Source organism: Dinoponera quadriceps, unplaced genomic scaffold (assembly GCF_001313825.1).
Source record: "Dinoponera quadriceps isolate SergipeBrazil2010 unplaced genomic scaffold, ASM131382v1 scaffold566, whole genome shotgun sequence".
In the NCBI taxonomy this organism is placed as follows: domain Eukaryota; kingdom Metazoa; phylum Arthropoda; class Insecta; order Hymenoptera; family Formicidae; genus Dinoponera; species Dinoponera quadriceps.
This window is the reverse complement of record NW_014555972.1, coordinates 5235671-5252847: the sequence shown is the minus strand read 5'-3', so window position 1 is coordinate 5252847 and position 17177 is coordinate 5235671. Positions and strand designations below refer to the sequence as shown.

Sequence of the window (17177 nt, the reverse complement as noted above, 5' to 3'; positions counted from 1 at the left end):
CATGGACAAGTCGAGCGTGGACCAATCAGATTAGTGAAATTTAACCCAACCCAGTCTAACTAACCACTTTGATTGGTTACGTGCGATCGGGTCAGTTTTTTCTTTTCGCACACTCGGTACAAGAATAACTTCATCGATATCCACATTATTTCGTTTACACAAACGCGATATAACGCATGGATATGCTTCTGTGTAGAAACATAATTCTTGGATAATTTAAACTCGATTATGTTTCGATGAAATATATTATTGCTGGATGCTGTAAGAGGTATGTTTGTCGTGTGTTAAATTTGTGCAAGTATGCGAAATTTCGAAACAGTCACTGTTCTTCTTTTTTTTTTTATATATAGAATACGTCCGAAGTGGTTATATTACATCTCAAACATATCCCTGTAACTTTCGGCGGTCACTCGAGGAGGCAAATTGCATTTGTATGTTACAAATCTTCGAGTTGGCGAAATGTACAGAATGTTTGCGAGCGTATCGCAGAAGCAATTAATCGTTGCTCTCAAGAAAAGGTAATCTTGGATTGGAAACATGATATAATTGACGATAATATCAATTAATAATAACCTCAATTTTATCATACATACGAGTGGCATGGAGCATATTTACGTTGCCTATTCCCTAGTGACTATTTTTTTCATTATATATGTAACAATCTTTGTGTGACTTTTTAGTTGTACGCAGACAAAATATTTTAACACCTGGCAAAGATGCAGCTTCTCTTCTCAGAAAGAACCACCTAGTTTAGGTGTTAAGCAGGAAAGTGTTACATCATTTCCACCGCTGACAGAACCTATTCCTAATTTGCCAAAAGCTATTTACTCTACCGCAAAAGAAGAGCATCAAACGACGCAAATTACAGTTTTACCAAATGGTTTAAAAGTAGCATCAGAAAATCGGTTTGGACAATTTTGCACTATAGGTGGTAAGTTAAACTATGAGATATAGATTCTGTATATCAGTATGCAACCGATATAATTACATTATATTTATCTGAATTCTCTCTCATATACATACATTAATACATGCGTTTTTTTTTTAGTTCTTATCGATTCGGGTCCAAGATATGAAGTGGCATATCCCAATGGTATCTCACATTTTCTTGAAAAACTGGCGTTCGGTGTAAGATTAAATATTGCTATAATACTTTTAATACATGGCAAGCAAATTATAGTTTATTGACATATTCTTGTAGCTAGTATAATTCTGCTATATATACTTTTAAGTCCGCTAAAATAAAGAGCCATTTTTTTATGGACTACTAAAGAATCCTCAAATAAATGCATAATTTATGTTCTCTCTATTAAAAATGCAATACTATGTTGTATCGCTTGTTTCAGTCTACAAACACATACAGCAGCAAGGATGAGATAATGTTAGCGTTGGAAAAACATGGTGCTATATGTGATTGTCAAGCATCTAGAGACACATTTATTTACGCAGCATCGGCACAACGTCGTGGGTTGGATTTAGTGACTCAAGTTCTGGGTGATGTTGTTTTAAGACCTCAAATTACAGATGAAGAGGTATATATGTAATATATTGTAATGTAAACTGTTCTGTACTTTATCACTTAATCAGTAATTAATTAATTTACCCAGATTAAAACCTATATTATAATATTTTAAGATTACACGATATTTGTATGTATGACATATCTGTATAAATTAAAATTATCATTTTCAGGTACAAATTGCTAAACAAACAGTACAATTTGAATTGGAATCTTTACATACTAGACCAGAGCAAGAGCCCATATTAATGGACATGATTCATGCCGTAAGTTCCAATTTCTACTAATAATAGGTATAATATTAGAAAAAAAAATATATATATAATGTTATGGAAAAGATATAATTATAAATAAATGTTCTGTTAGGCCGCATATAAATCCAACACATTAGGCTTGCCTAAGATCTGTCCAGAAAAGAATATTGAAAAAATCGACAGGAAAACATTGCACACGTATCTCAAGTATCATTATATACCAAGTAGAATGGTAGTTGCTGGAGTTGGCGTTGAACATGAAGATTTGGTCCACGTCGTTAATAAGTAATAGCCGTAAATTCTCAGTAGATGGTAACAAAATAATTCAAAGATAATTCAATAGATTTTCTGAAATAAGTAGAGCGCATTCTGATACTATGCTTTCAAAATATTTTTAAGAACTTGAATTTTTTTTATCTAAACGCTTTAATAGCATTATCTTTCATGTAGATACTTTGTGGATCAAAAACCTATTTGGGAAGAACAGACCGATCTTATTCTGCCAAATAATGAAAATAACGTCGATGGGTCCACTGCACAATATACGGGCGGATACGTTTCGGTATGGTCATTCACATATTTTGTATTGAAACAACTAATTTCTTTATTGTAACACTAATAAAATAGACTTTTATATCTTCAACAGGAGGAATGCAATGTGCCGATTTACGCAGGACCTAGTGGCTTGCCTGAATTGTCACACGTTGTTATAGGTCTAGAGGGCTGTTCCCATCATGATTCTGATTTTGTTGCTATGTGCGTGTTGAATATGATGATGGGAGGTGGTGGCAGTTTTAGCGCGGGCGGTCCGGGAAAAGGCATGTACACACGTTTGTACACGAATGTATTAAATAGGTAAGGCACAGTTCGCTTTATATCCTTCTGTATTCTCTATTTAGATGTAAGGTGAGAAAGAAAAAATTGTGAATATCACTCTAAGCAATTAATGTTGCAGGTATCATTGGTTGTATAGTGCAACAGCATACAATCATGCTTATGCTGATACCGGATTATTTTGCATCCACGCCTCATGTACACCACCTCACGTGAAAGAAATGGTAGAAGTAATTGTACAGGAAATGGTCGCAATGTCGAACGGAGTCACGGACAATGAATTGGCGGTACGATTATGTTGAATATCTATTCTTGAAGTAGTTATCAAAATAATGCAAGACATTATTCTTTATACACGTTAAACGTAGTCTACAATAGGCGGTAGGAGTATGTTTGTAAGAAGTAAAAATAAGGAAGGAATTGACCAATCGTATTCGAATGTAAGGAGAATAATCGACTATGATTAGTTAATCTCTTACTTCTTGTAAACATATTCCTACTGCCCATTGTAAGCCACGTCTTATTAGCACATATCGACATAAACAGAGTACGTATGATTGTAAAGAAAGTAAAATAACTAAAAGAAAAGAGTCACACTCAGATATAAATTAATTTTAAATGTTATTAAATTGTTATTTTATTTGATAATCATGTAATGTCTATCCTTGATGTAGAGAGCAAAAAAGCAACTGCAATCAATGCTACTTATGAACCTGGAACAACGGCCTGTGGCATTTGAAGATATAGGTAGGCAAGTCTTGGCAACTGGTTCCAGGAAACGTTCAGAATATTTCATACAAGCCATCGGTAAGTCACAAAGCTCTAATATAAATTTAAAAAAAAATTCTAATTTCTTTTGTAAAAAAACACACACACAATATTTATAAAAAAAATTATATTTATAGAAGGAATATCCAAGGACGATATTAATAGAGTAACACGGCGTTTATTGAAGTCGCCACCTTGCATGGCAGCACGCGGTGAAGTAAAAACCATCCCTTCTTTGTCAGATGTTCAGAGCGGCTTGGTCGATGCGCAAGGTCGGTTACCTGGTTCTCGTAGCAGATTGTCACTTTTCCGTTAAAATCGTGCCTGCCTTTTTATTCTAAATAAATGACACTCACAACTACATTTAGTGAATAATTTGAATATTTAATATCCAATTATATATTGAATTAAATCTTATACGATGTAAAATAGTACGTATATATATCTATGTAATTAATTAATCTGGACTATAACTTCAAAAACTGCTGTGAATTAATCTCGTAATATTTTACGAGTGATAAATTATGTGTTAAAAGGAACAATTACATCACAATCGATGACCTTAGTTTTTATGTATTTGTAATGTATTCTATATTTGATATACTGAGTAATTAACATTTAGATTTTATATATGCAATATCAGAGGATGTTAAACTTAAAAAAGATAATTATTTATTGTTCAGCAGCACGAAACAGAGAAACGAAAAACTTTTACCGTTAAACGGAAAGAAAACGAGATGTGCAAGATTGAATACTTACTGTCATATCCTTGTTACGATTATATTCAGTATTAGATCTGCCCCAAAAAATACAAGTACATAAAAGAATGCGATTATTAATTACACAACAAAATTAAATCTTAATCAAAATTATCAAAATTTTTTTATTTCAAACTTAATTTAAACATTATGGTATAAAGAAAAACACGTCCATTATTTATATTGTATATATTACAATTAAAACATGAATTCGTTATGTATGTGTATTCACTCTTATTATTCATAAATATTGTTTATTAAGTAATTTGTATAACCCAGCCGAACAAAAATTAAGTTTCAGTTTCTTCAAGTGTTCGGAGGAAAGAGGCCTTCTTCTGGGATATACGATTTCTTCTTTCTGAGAGCGATAGTTTTGCCCTGTTCCACCTCTTTTTAATTGGCTCTTTATCTTTCACAACTTTTTGGTGTTCAGGGTTAGCTCGAATTCCCTCATGAGCTTTTTTATAGATATTTTCGATCTAAGAAAATAAAATATTTGTTTATGTTAGTTTCACGCCTATATACATATGAATGGTAGAAGTAGTGTAATGTAGGTTTATCTTCAAAAGTGCATTTGCATTGACGCATGCATTCATCACATATAAACCAATGAAAATTGCTATTGTCCAACCGCGACGCTGTATAAAATTATAATTTAAGCAGCAATTATAAGTTGGACGTATATTTTACGAATTTATGCTTTATATAAATATCATTCAAAATTATATTTCAACAACTTACGTCATTCGCAGAAATCCCATGCTTAATGTACTGCGAAAATTGTTTCTTGAAGACTTCATCGTCTTCTTCTTCAAGAGTTCTCATATAATTGGCAACATGTTGGGCAAATATATGTTGCCTGTGTACATCCGCATTAAACGACTTTGACTCATTGTCATAGCCCGGAAATCTCTTAGTACTGTTAAACAAAGTGATATAAAGTCGTTAAAAAAACAACTATAGTTAAATAATAAAATATTTTGAAAACATCGTTACATTTTATCTTATCACGTCCTAGCATGAAACTTTTATATTGCCACTGTAGCAAAAATAGTAATGTTGATTCATCGTTAGTTCAATATAGTAACAAACGGAGAGAAAGTAACAATAATTTCTTTATTACCTATGAGGGATGTTGAGGCCACCATCAACTGCACCTTTCATGGCACCAAAAACTCGTGCGCCCGTTGTAGTGCGCATCAAACCAGTGTCTAAATAACATCTAAAAGCTCCTGGGCCATCATCCAATCCTTCAACATTATATTCGTCCCCATTTACATCTGTATTACCAACATACAAGGTATCCAGCCCTAATTTCTTCAGCAGCTATTAAAAAAGAAATATGATCGAATTTCAACATTGACTGATTTCTTGATTTTATTTTACAAATATTTGATATTTATCATCAGATTATAACAATAACAGGGAACAAGTTTTCTTCAGCGGAATATCAAAGCGAGCTGAGATTATCATCATGTTAATGATCGTTTTATATCATGTTTTTATGAGCATACTTTGAACAGCAGGCAGAGGATGACTTACCCTTCTTGCCAAAAGTAAACCAGTACAGTATGCAGATGCATAGTTGGTGAGACCAACTTTTACTCCGTACCTAGGAAGTTCATGGCTATAAGCTGCACAGACAATTTTATCGCCTTCGATTCTTGAATAAGCGACCTTGTAATATAATATATATTATTAGTTATATATAGTATAGGATTTATGTGAATTGTGATAAAGTTTAATACAGAATATCTTCAAATAAATTGAAGTATACCATTCTCTATTTACCTGACAAGTAATGTCTTTATTAGACAACCGTACAATCAACCTATATTTAGGAGTATTGTACTTATTTTTATCTTGAATCGTCAATCTCTTACGAGCATAATAATCAGTCTTTCCTTGTCGGCGCCTCTTAAATTGAACTTGGTACCGTTTGAAGTACTGTTTATTTTTTACTACTTTGACGAAACCCTATGTAAAAAAAATCATAGAAATGAGAACTACGAATAAAAGTATCATGTTTTAAATGATTTATCCCCCCGTTAATCTTAATATTTTTTATCCATGGATGATTGCAATATCTCACAGATATACTACGCAACATATGTTGAAACATATTCAACATACATATGTTTTGTCTTCACAATCATTGCAGAATATAACTACTGCTTTTTTTTCATATTTCTGATCAATAAAAGCTGAAGCTGTGATAGAAATCACCAATTAGATATTATATTTGAGTAATTTGTGAAGAAGTATCGCAAACATGGTGAAAATTATCTACGACCTTGTGTAATGAAATATCACAGATGAAAAAGTGATATATACATATATATATATAAAATAAATTATTTATTCTAAAAATTACGTGCGCGCATGCCACATATACACAATACATAAAGATAAATAACATAACAAAATCATAGGAAATTAGAAAATATATGCACTTCTTCACGAAGCATGTTACGACGAAGCGATAATAAATCCGTCTAGAAAATAGACATCCTACTTTTTCGTTCAATTTCAACTATAAATTTGTATTTAATATGATTGAATTTAATGAATAATATTAATATTAAGAAGAGAATTTCAGTTACCATTATGTCCAAGGTAATTCGAGAGAAGCACGATAAGACGACGTTCCACAGAGAGATCCGCAGGAAAAGTAACGTGAAGCAATGTGTAAGCAAGGTTTGCAGGTTTAGGACCTTATGCTACCTTACGCTCCCTTATGCCACCTCGCGTGAGAACTTTGCGTTAGTTCCGGTCTACAACGGGTACTTTCAGCTCTAATGGCTTCTGCCCTCGCGCAGTAACTAATCAACATGTCGTTTTTCGGCAAGAATTATAAGTTTATTGGCTACCGCACGAAATTTCGCCGCGCGACAAATGTTGCCGCGTTCTATGGACAGAAGCCATTGTGTCGTTCCACAATAGGTATTTTAAGCCTTAAACAATTGACTAATCACAGTTAATTATTCTCTTCACGTTCGACTGTGATTGGCCAATTTCTTTAGGCTGGAGTCTTAAAATACCTATTGTGGACCGGCATTTACATTTCCTCCTGTTATTTCTTTCCCCCATAGTACTAGCAGTGAATATCGGAACGTAGTCACTATAAGTAAATAAAACCGAAATATACCAAATTATCTCTCTCAGTTCCAACGTTTGTTGCCAACATGGGTATGTTACTACCATACTCAACTACCGCATTTTATAAAATATTTATAAAAATATCATGTATATATGTATATATATATATAATTTTGAAAAAGGATCCTCTTTCACGTAGTACATTTTGTTTAATATTTATGAATACAAACATATTTAAAAATCCTTTCTAGGCATCATCATTTGGTTATTGTATGTAATCAAATCTTCACAAATATTATTGCTAATCATCACTACGTAACACAATATTTATTGTTTAAAGACATTTTATTTAAAAAAATGTATACTTGATACATATTTAATGTAAATAGTCGTATATAACCTGACTTAACCTAATTCACTTATTTCTATATTATAAGGTAAACCCAGAGGACTTCGCACAGCACGTAAACATGTCAATCACAGACGTGAACAGCGATGGAATGATAAAGACTATAAAAAGGCACATTTAGGAACTAGATGGAAGGCCAACCCTTTCGGTGGTGCCTCTCATGCTAAAGGCATAGTTTTGGAAAAAGTGTATGTAATAATATGATCAAACAATAGTATGTAAATTTGTATCTGATTTTAGAATTAGGTTGATTCACTTATATCTTTGTTTTTGTTCTCACACAGAGGAGTAGAAGCCAAACAACCAAATTCTGCCATCCGCAAGTGTGTTAGAGTGCAATTAATTAAAAATGGCAAGAAAATCACTGCTTTTGTACCAAGAGATGGTTGCCTCAACAACATTGAAGAAAACGATGAGGTTTTAGTGGCGGGATTCGGCCGTAAAGGACATGCGGTTGGTGATATTCCGGGAGTACGTTTTAAAGTGGTTAAAGTTGCGAACGTATCCTTACTTGCTCTGTATAAAGAAAAGAAGGAAAGACCTAGGTCTTAGATCACCGATTAACTATGTATATATGATTACAATATATATACATTAATTATAAATAACTTGTAAGAAATATAACAGAAGCTTGATGTTGCTGAGCCAAGAATCAAGTTCAGGACCTTTCACTTGTTGGGCAATTGTTCTCTCTATCAACTGAAGCTATCCAGGCCTAGTTCTGATACATTTCCTTTTGTCCTATTGATCTTTAGTTATGTTCAGCTAATACAATAGTTGTATAACTGTAGAGTAATTATCTATGATTGGTAGATAAATATAACTTTGTCTGCCAATCACATCCAACTTTCGAAAATCGATTACTCTGAAACAACTGTTTTTACAATGTATTTCGGATTGTATAAAAATTTTAAAAATTCTCATACTTGTAAAAGCTTGAATAACGAATTTTTACCATTGTATAAGTCGGACTGTATTTTATTTATCTCTCGTAGGTCGAAATCGGAGCAAAACATTGAAAAATTCATAACTTTTATGAATGAATAAAAAAAGAATCCTCTTAGGCTATGATACTTGAGGGTATTTTTTGAAAGAAAAATAGTATAATAATGTTGGCTTCAAAAGAAAGTTAAATTATTTGAACATCTGAAAATGAAGAGTTTTGGCAGAAAGAGAATTAAGTTTTATTCGAGAAAAGAAATTATTTTTATAACAGATTAATCATTAAATTACGTTTATTTTCATCAATTTACATATTTAAAAATACATAAAAACAAAATATTTATATGGCACAGTCTTTACAATAATGCGTACGATGCTCTTCGCATACTGGCGTAGCGCACAGCGCACAGCAATACATAGTCTTTCTATCATTTCTACAAGTTGAACATCTTTTTCGTTTTCCTAGTTTATCAACTCTTTCTTTAGGAGCTTCTTCAATCCCGAGCATTTCGTGAATCGTGTTTTTAATATTTCTCGGTAAACGTTGATTTCGCAATCGAGATTCGAGATGAGGCTGCGTCAATGTTAATATTAACTCCTTCAAGAAATTCCGACGATTCAAAGCTGAATTAGCTCGCCTCAAATTGAATAATATGACGGCATTAACGTTAGCTTGGTCGAGCATACCAAAAAATAGCCGTAAAGGCCATCTCTGAGTGATGCGAGCTGTTGAGTAAGTTTTACATAGCTTGTCAAAGGTGTCTGTGCCTCCTTTTGTAGAATTGTAAAATAATACTATTTCCGGTTTACCGCTATTTTTATCTATTTCTCCAGTTTTATGTAAACTTGAGATTAAGAGAACAACTTTATTTCTTTTAGGACAGTAGGACACCAAAGTACTATCACTCGTGTATGCAAAACGAACAGTGCCGGCTGAAGCCGTATGCGTGAACGATGTAGGTATTTCTCGTTTGTTTTTCCGTAAGGTGCCAACCATTGTCAGAGAATATTTCTTCTTCATGTCCTGTACAATTTCGACGGACGTAAACCGATTGTTGCAGGTAATATTACGTTCGGTATTGTATAGTGGCTCGGACAATTTACGAATATAATAACTCGACATACTCTCCGATCCATTTACTGTCACGTTTCCGACGTAAGGCTCAGCATTGACCATGTATGACGTTTGTGCATCGTTTAAACTAACAATTTTAATACCGTACCTTTCGAGTTTGCTCGGCATGTATACTCGCGCCTCAAAGTGCCCTTGAAATCCAAGCAATTGCTCGTCGATCGTACAATTCGTCGATGGTGAATAATATTTCGCGCAATTATCAATAAATAAATCCCAAATCTCTTTTATTGGTGCTAACGCATGCTCGGCTCTTCGTTCGTTTCTTGTTTTTCTGTCATCGAAACGAAGACACGTTAACAAAAATGTGAAACGATGTTGTGTCATGACAGCTTTATACAAAGTACAACCAAATCGGGATGACCACATATCTTCAATATTCGAATGATTATTTTTTGTAAAACCACTGAAATATAACAATCCTAGGAAGGCTTTCAATTCTGCAATATCTGTATTGCCATAGTATTGCTGATATGAGAAATTTTCTCTCTTCCTTTGTATCTCCTCATTGGTGTATTGCACGATTATTTCCAAAATATCTAGTGAGAATAGCAACGACCAAGCTTCCAATGGTGTAGTTACATCTTTTGCCTCAAACTTAGCTGAAGGCTGGTACAATTTCATCGAGGTCTGTTCCTGTGTCTCAGGTGCATTCGTAGACCACACAAAGTTATCTTTCCCTTTTAAAAAGGACCGACGACGACCTCGACTATTTTCTCGTGATCTAGGTCCCAATTTATTATCTTCATCATCAGAGGCATGTTCTGTCCGTGGATCAAAGTCTGCATCCTCATCAGCATCCTGCTCGTCATTTTCTTCATGTTCAATCTCCACATGATCATTTTCTTCATCAGAAAGTTCGCAGCAAAGTACATTATGATGAAGCTCGTACATTAGATATAAAAGCTGTACTCCATCTCTTTCCGACATCTTTGGAAAATCTATTAACAAAATTTTTTTTATTAAAATTAACTTAAAAGATATGTAAAACATCACAAAATCTATTTATAAAAAAAAAATTTTATGTACCTATTGAGACCAATGAAAAAATTATGTAAAACGGAAAATTGTATCGAAAAATTTATTTTAAAGGCAAGATTTATATTTTTATTCATTGAAATTGGGAACATGTAAAAACATGAAAAGGATGAAATTGGGATCGTATAAAAACATGAAAAAAATCCAAGCTATTGATTTACGAAAATACTCACGTGATTTGCAACTTAGGTCGCTGAGGATGCAAACGCGTCCTTATTGTTTACGAGTTTCACTTGTCCTTATTAGAAAACGAACAGCTAAATATTGACAGCAACCGACAAATACTGATGTCTTTACATACACATAAGCTGCGTTAAAAAATTGACTGTGCCGGTACCAAAAATCTATAATTTTTTAGGAGAGGATACCGAATCCTTCCGTCATCTACTACTTATCCCAAAATTCATAAGTGAGGAATCGATTGTGTCTTCAAGTTTCCCTATTGCCGGTGGAGGGTTTGTTAAAGTTCGATCTCATTAGAAGGATTTGAATTTGACTTGACTTGATTTGAAATTGACATTTAATTAAATAATCAATAAATGTTGGTTGAAAAAAGGCTCGTCTTGAACATATGGCGTTAACTTTTAATTCTCAAGTCTCCGCTACGAGGCGAGACCATACTCATTGGGCTGCGTTCTAAAATTTTCGACGGGTAGAGTAGCAATAATTAATTAATCGTGATAAAGAATGCTTTGCTCTTTTTGTTCTGACTGATCAATTAAATGTTACTTTACTTGCAAATAGGGTTTTGGCACGCAGTCCTGAGGAATTGAAGTCGTGGTACAACTTAACAATAAATCAGACACTTCATCAGCAAGTAGTATGACTCAACGACTGGGTAGACACATTTTCGTTTATTTTGGAATATTGTAAAATTCAATAAGCTGTAACTTCGACAGAACTAGTGATAATGAAATGGTACGAAAAGCATTTTAAAACTTGACTTCTCTATTTTTCATAAATCTTACATTCTTACATTCATATCATTACTGTTATTCATCGTAAGGAAATATTGAGTAAAATGAAAAATTGCGACTGTTTATTTTTAATCTCATTTTCCAGTTAAGTTTTCACATCCAAAATGTATTTTTATGAAAAATATAATACATATATTTTACAGAGAAAATTATCAGCTTTACATTCGTTGTTGTTTAGCAAACGTCATGCCTTTTATTGTTTGTCTAGTATAAGTGGTCAAAGTCAAAATACTATTGTCACTTCAGCATTAAATAACTTGGCGAAAGGAAAGTTATATTAGATTTGCGAGTATGCAAATAAAAGAGGAAGATTCACGCTTTCAATTAAGATGAGTGTGATTTTTCTCTGATTTTTTATTCATATGGTGCAACTCAACAAACTTCATCAAAACTTTTAACATTTGACGGATCATTATTTATATTCATATAACACTGCAAAAGTTAATTAAATTTCAGATTCAGAATAATATCTGTAAAATATAGGCTCCTGACTGTAAAATGCTTTTCAAACCATCTCGTTACTGTTATTTTTAGGGAAATTAGAGCTCGTGGAATTTTAAAATAGTACATCTTAACGGTATATCAGAACAGGTTTTATTCTCACATCGTACTTCAGACATGTTACGTATTTCGCCGGAAAGATACCTTTTGAAAAATCAATTTGCTATTCAAACACGCGCTGGTCAAACACAGCGGATTATCAATAACTTATCTGATGCAGGAACGTATACGCCGCCGGCAAGTAAATCTTTCCCCGTAAGTTGTCGACACTCCGAGGAAAGGTGAAATAACGAGAACGACGATCTCTACGTTCGTCTAGTTTTCAATATACAGTCCCCAAAAGTGCATATTAATTACGTAACATTATTGTAACGCGCGTTACGTAACGGAGCGACGGACAATTGCCGGAAAAGTCGACGTTGCTACGAATCAGTTTCCACGCGCACTCTTTTTCTCTCTCTCTCTCTCTCTCTTCCTCCCTTCATTTCCCGACGAGTTCGCCGCGGCGTAGGTACGCTAATAAAATTATTATTCATCCCTGAGCTCTCGACGAGAGGAAAGAAGCGAGAGAAAGGGAGACAGAGAGAACCGGCCTGATATGACGTAGAAGACCAGACAGGCTGCGAAGCCCGGACTAGGCCGGCCGTCTCGCTCGTTAAATCAGTGCGTTACGCGTCAGCGTGTAAGCGTCTAATAACGAGCGCCGCGAGCGACCGGTTGGTGGTAGTGTTCTGTTCCGTCGTCGTCCTCCCATCCGCTGTCTGTCCGTCGTCGTCGTCGTCGTACATACGTCCGGTACGCCGCCTAATCGGAGCGCAGTGCAGCGCAGCGCAGGTGCAGCGAGGAGAGGGTGCGTCGAGTCGCAGAATCAGTCAGCCAGCTAGCCAACCAGCCGGTGGTCCAACCAACGATGGTCGTGAAAATCTACATATCGGGTATCAGCGGCAACAAGGAAGTGAGTGAGCGGCAGCTCTCGCGGCGGCCTGTGATGTCGCGATACTCGTAACGAGACGACGTATAGGTGCATGCGGGTTGAACTCTGATACCGCATCGGGCAGCAGCAGTCGTCGTCGACGACGACGATGTCGACGACGCTGTATCGGGTTACAACGCGAACACTATTTGTATCGAGCACGCTCTCGCGCGGCTCCGAAACGAGCGGGGCTGTCATTTGGAAACGAATGATCGGCCGATAAGACGCGCACTCACGAGCTCGTCTAATCGGAACCGTTTCTTTCGACTGGGAAGCTGCACGGCGGCGTTGTGCCGATTTATTAGCAGCCGTGGGGGCTCCCGTCGCGGTCTGTTTGTTTGGATAAATTCAGAGCAACGACTCTCGAAGTCAACAAATTTGTCATATGTGACCGAGCATCGTCTTAGCAAAATGAGCTTTCCCCTGTGATCATGATCTTTCTCGAGCCTTTTTTCTAGCCTTAAATGTACCGTGAATATACTTCTTGCAGATGCTGATAGTAGTGTATTATCACTTTGACAGCTGTTATCATTGATAAGAAATTTATGTATTTGTAGAACTTAATGATATGTGCGTTACACAGATTTCATTATTACAAAGGTCAGATGTAGAAAGTTATAGATAGCTGATTGCAATCAGCTGGGTGAGTCCATTATATGCATGAGGGAACTTTTTCTCCTCTCAGAAACTATGCGTTGACTTGAATAGAAGCTATTGCATATGTGACACGGGAGGAAGTTTCGTGTGTGCCCATTAACGATTAATGTTAATTTCTGTCTTAATTTTCACTTTCTCTAGCGTCAGCTTTTCACTCGTAATCACTTGTAAATGTGTCACAGGTGAAGAAGAGGCAACAGCGTGTGATGATGATCCTAGATAGTAAGAATGTGGAGTACGAGATCATCGACATAACGGAGCCAGGCAAGGAATTGGAGAAAGAGTTCATGCAAACCAATAGCAACGCGAGGACCAACAAGTATCCATTGCCACCACAAATATTCAACGAGGATGATTATTGTGGAGTAACTATCTCTTCCTTTAAGCAGTTTGAATTTTATGCGTGTGTTGCACTGCTGTGTTGACTTCACGAGTACATTGCACACGTGCACAGCAAGCTATGGATAAATAAATAATTAGAAGATACGTTTCCAACACATACACACACTCGATATATGTACAGCTGAATTTTGCAGGATTACGAAGACTTTGACTTAGCGAACGAAATAGACGAGTTGGAAAAATTTCTAAAGGTGACGACGGCGGTCAGCACCGCGGAGATCACTCTCGACTCGAAATCTCAGAATGACGAAATCCAAGAGAATGGAAATACTTCCAGCCGGGAGGTAATATCGTCTCTTCGTTTAACTGCGGTGCTAAAAATCGTGAAAGCTTCGTCAGCATACGTTTGAAACACGCACTCGGTGTGCCGTCCCTTTGAGAGAAAGAATTCGGAAGCGCCAAAACAGAAATAGCAATGACTGTACTCATGTTTATTGTATGACACGTACAACGTGTGACAAAGCGCATTTTTATACGTACTATTTATAAAGCTTTAGAAAGCACGCCGTACGATGGACTTAGTGATGGACGAATTAACAGATGTTTTTGCCATTCTGTAGTAACAAAAGATCCTTTGTTAGCGCTGTGCATAAAATCACTTCATTTCCTTCACGTGCATACGCTTATACTGTAGCCTGATGACCTTGTTACTAAATTTGTATTATAGTTACATATCTAACATCCTTAATTTGTCTCTTTCAGCCTTCCACAGATAAGGATGCGGGTGTAGTACCCTCTGACAGGTAATTGATATTACGATAAACGAATACACAGAAATACATTAAAATGTGTGTGTGTGTGTGTGTGTGTAGATTTCGCTTAAAAAGTTGATCTTAAACACGACGACATAAAGTAACGATCTGCTCTAGTTTACCAGAAAGGACAACCCTAGAAAGCGAGAATAAAGAATTAGATGAGTCTAAACCAACTGAAGTAGATAGCGCCGCCAAAACTATCACTAGCGACGAAGGCGAACATGCTGAAGATAGTGGCGATAAAAATGAAGAGAAATCCGACGACCAAGAGAAAGAGGAATAGACACGAGAGATACACCCATGCGAAACTGGGAATATTCCACACAATGACATCCTTCCTTTTACACCCACAAGCGTATTTTGCAAAAGCTACGTTTATTACATTACTAAGGCTGAGTGAAGGTACTGCCAAGATAATATTCTGTATTGCGGAAAGTCTATTGAGTGGACAGTTTAAGGTGACGCAAAGAACATACTTTTATAGAATATACTTTGTATTTTAGATGAATCGCGTCTTCACCAATGTTTCTCGACAGGTCTGATTAGGTGATATGAGTGATATAATTCCTTCATATCGCTATCTTCACACGCGTCCTCACGTTTGTCTATTATTTTGCATTGTTCCGCACCATTTCCCATACATNTTTTTCTTTTATAACGCGATTTTTGGTTATTGTTGCCGCGTGCAAAGCGTACAAGTAAAAAAAAAGGAAAAAAAAATATATATATAGAATATAGCGACACACACACATACACATAATGTCATTTTGAACATACGAGAGCAAAACATTTATACGTATGTTGTATCGTAATTGGACTTTTTATATTTAAATAATTATTACACACACGAGGAAAAATCTTGATATTTATATCATACTTTGAATCAAACATACACAGTATTAAAGATAATGTTTTTTTTTTCTTTCTTATTTATCATGGAATTTCTTATTCAAACATTTTTTTATTGCGTTAAGATAATCAGTCTTTCCAAATATACTATAAGAGAAATTGATTTCTCGAGGTTATTAGAATATGCATTAGACTAAGTTGTTAGAAAGGAAAGAACAAAAGGAGAAGTTTCTAGATTTTATAGATCAGTTTCGAATGTTTTCTTTGTCCATTGTACGATGGCTTCCAATTTTATTTCTGCTTACGATAAAATTGTAGTCGTGCATATGATTCATACCGACATGACATAATTTCGTTGATATGTGTGCATATGATTCATGCTTAGCTCAACATCTATTTCTATTGACAGTGTTTTCGATTTCGATCGGTTGTTGATTTCTAATTTATATATCTATAATGTTTATAAATTATATTATAATATAAAAATTCTAAAGAGAAATTTCTTGCAATTGCTACTATTAACGCAGAACAATAAATTTCTATTGATATATGAGAAATTCCTTATTGTATACATAAATATCTGTACACGCAAATTTTTTTTATTTGTTCGGAGTAAACAGTTCAGGATAATAGTGGCATTTGTATCATTTGAAAGGCCTATATAAATTATTCTTTCGTTAACATTATTCATAATGCTCTTTCTTCCTTTATATACTTATATTTGGCAAGATCGTTATCTTGCGAGAACTTTTTGTCGCTTATCTATCATATAACACGATACCACGATGTCATGAAAAAAAGTCAAGCTTTACGCAGCATTTGCTACAAATTGCTTTGTTATACAATAAATAAATAAAATAAAAAATTATTTTTGCTATTATGATTCTATTCTTCAACATGATTCATTAAGTCCACAGTAGGTATTATGCACGCGTGTATTAACATATAATGTGTAGACATCAAATATTTGCTACTGAAATATAAGGAAGGAGAAGAATGGTAGACTTTATTCATATTGATAAAACGTCTTTCTTACTACAAAATGAGGGCGGTAATAATAAAAAGATTGAATATTAACGTTAAAATAAATTTCAACATATTGTATTAGAGATATATAATCATTACATATAACCATATTTACACAAAAATAATATTCCTTATACATTATATATGTATATATATATATATAGATCACAGCGATCACATTGTTACATGCATACAAGAATTTACTAATAAATATAATGATTCAAGTTTTTAAAATTCCATTTACGCATCCTCGGAATATCTCTTTCTAACATCACGACAATATG

General features: G+C 34.7%; 5 protein-coding genes across 13 annotated transcripts; 3 read left to right on the top strand and 2 right to left on the bottom strand.

The window, feature by feature from the left end:
• The first annotated feature begins 164 nt into the window (after positions 1 to 164).
• On the top strand, positions 165 to 4260 carry LOC106746279 (mitochondrial-processing peptidase subunit alpha). 3 transcript variants are annotated; one of them, XM_014622681.1, is made up of 13 exons: positions 165 to 268; positions 351 to 518; positions 681 to 931; positions 1049 to 1128; positions 1347 to 1532; positions 1693 to 1785; positions 1886 to 2058; positions 2224 to 2335; positions 2420 to 2628; positions 2729 to 2894; positions 3282 to 3414; positions 3513 to 3647; positions 4062 to 4260. In XM_014622681.1, the coding sequence occupies exons 2-13, from the start codon at positions 460 to 462 to the stop codon at positions 4094 to 4096; spliced, it is 1632 nt and encodes a 543-aa protein (XP_014478167.1). In that variant the 5' UTR covers positions 165 to 268; positions 351 to 459; the 3' UTR covers positions 4097 to 4260. The 3 variants fall into 3 exon arrangements, with proteins under 3 accessions (XP_014478167.1, XP_014478164.1, XP_014478165.1); XM_014622678.1 differs by having other exon boundaries at positions 166 to 268; positions 3513 to 4260; XM_014622679.1 differs by lacking the exon at positions 165 to 268 and having other exon boundaries at positions 460 to 518; positions 4059 to 4260.
• Positions 4261 to 4305: 45 nt separating this feature from the next.
• On the bottom strand, positions 4306 to 6842 carry LOC106746280 (60S ribosomal protein L5). Its single transcript, XM_014622682.1, has 6 exons — positions 6737 to 6842; positions 5925 to 6110; positions 5676 to 5810; positions 5257 to 5459; positions 4875 to 5052; positions 4306 to 4612 (listed from the first exon to the last, which is right to left on the bottom strand). The coding sequence occupies exons 1-6, from the start codon at positions 6737 to 6739 to the stop codon at positions 4424 to 4426; spliced, it is 894 nt and encodes a 297-aa protein (XP_014478168.1). The 5' UTR covers positions 6740 to 6842; the 3' UTR covers positions 4306 to 4423.
• Positions 6843 to 7233: 391 nt separating this feature from the next.
• LOC106746275 (40S ribosomal protein S23) lies at positions 7234 to 8312 on the top strand. The gene is made up of 3 exons (XM_014622673.1): positions 7234 to 7322; positions 7670 to 7829; positions 7926 to 8312. Exons 1-3 carry the CDS (start codon positions 7319 to 7321, stop codon positions 8191 to 8193), a joined length of 432 nt encoding a protein of 143 aa, XP_014478159.1. The 5' UTR covers positions 7234 to 7318; the 3' UTR covers positions 8194 to 8312.
• A 437-nt stretch (positions 8313 to 8749) lies between these two features.
• On the bottom strand, positions 8750 to 12221 carry LOC106746273 (piggyBac transposable element-derived protein 4-like). Of its 2 annotated transcripts, XM_014622666.1 has the most exons (3): positions 10927 to 12221; positions 9807 to 10656; positions 9516 to 9607 (listed from the first exon to the last, which is right to left on the bottom strand). In XM_014622666.1, exons 2-3 carry the CDS (start codon positions 10643 to 10645, stop codon positions 9601 to 9603), a joined length of 846 nt encoding a protein of 281 aa, XP_014478152.1. In that variant the 5' UTR covers positions 10646 to 10656; positions 10927 to 12221; the 3' UTR covers positions 9516 to 9600. The 2 variants fall into 2 exon arrangements, with proteins under 2 accessions (XP_014478151.1, XP_014478152.1); XM_014622665.1 differs by having other exon boundaries at positions 8750 to 10656.
• A 497-nt stretch (positions 12222 to 12718) lies between these two features.
• LOC106746274 (SH3 domain-binding glutamic acid-rich protein homolog) lies at positions 12719 to 15655 on the top strand. 6 transcript variants are annotated; one of them, XR_001374584.1, is made up of 6 exons: positions 12854 to 13186; positions 14044 to 14226; positions 14398 to 14547; positions 14966 to 15006; positions 15133 to 15420; positions 15522 to 15655. XR_001374584.1 is itself a non-coding variant. In XM_014622668.1 (5 exons), exons 1-5 carry the CDS (start codon positions 13142 to 13144, stop codon positions 15299 to 15301), a joined length of 588 nt encoding a protein of 195 aa, XP_014478154.1. In that variant the 5' UTR covers positions 12854 to 13141; the 3' UTR covers positions 15302 to 15655. The 6 variants fall into 6 exon arrangements, 5 of the variants coding, with proteins under 5 accessions (XP_014478158.1, XP_014478154.1, XP_014478157.1 ...); XM_014622668.1 differs by having other exon boundaries at positions 15133 to 15655; XM_014622671.1 differs by lacking the exon at positions 12854 to 13186 and adding an exon at positions 13198 to 13532 and having other exon boundaries at positions 15133 to 15655.
• The last annotated feature ends 1522 nt before the right edge of the window (positions 15656 to 17177 follow it).

Bases quoted from the DNA above. Each gene is read 5' to 3' on its own strand.
- LOC106746279 (XM_014622678.1), top strand. From the start codon at position 460: ATGTACAGAATGTTTGCGAGCGTATCGCAGAAGCAATTAATCGTTGCT. The intron at 519-680 runs GTAATCTTGGAT...GTGACTTTTTAG, and splicing joins ATCGTTGCTCTCAAGAAAAG to TTGTACGCAGACAAAATATT. The intron at 1,786-1,885 runs GTAAGTTCCAAT...ATGTTCTGTTAG, and splicing joins TAATGGACATGATTCATGCC to GCCGCATATAAATCCAACAC.
- LOC106746280 (XM_014622682.1), bottom strand. The intron at 5,460-5,675 runs GTAAGTCATCCT...CTTTTTTAATAG, and splicing joins GTTTACTTTTGGCAAGAAGG to CTGCTGAAGAAATTAGGGCT. The intron at 4,613-4,874 runs GTAAGTTGTTGA...TTATTTTCTTAG, and splicing joins ATGGGATTTCTGCGAATGAC to ATCGAAAATATCTATAAAAA.
- LOC106746275 (XM_014622673.1), top strand. The intron at 7,830-7,925 runs GTATGTAATAAT...GTTCTCACACAG, and splicing joins GGCATAGTTTTGGAAAAAGT to AGGAGTAGAAGCCAAACAAC.
- LOC106746273 (XM_014622665.1), bottom strand. From the start codon at position 10,645: ATGTCGGAAAGAGATGGAGTACAGCTTTTATATCTAATGTACGAGCTT.
- LOC106746274 (XM_014622668.1), top strand. From the start codon at position 13,142: ATGGTCGTGAAAATCTACATATCGGGTATCAGCGGCAACAAGGAA. The intron at 13,187-14,043 runs GTGAGTGAGCGG...AATGTGTCACAG, and splicing joins GTATCAGCGGCAACAAGGAA to GTGAAGAAGAGGCAACAGCG. The intron at 15,007-15,132 runs GTAATTGATATT...GATCTGCTCTAG, and splicing joins GGTGTAGTACCCTCTGACAG to TTTACCAGAAAGGACAACCC.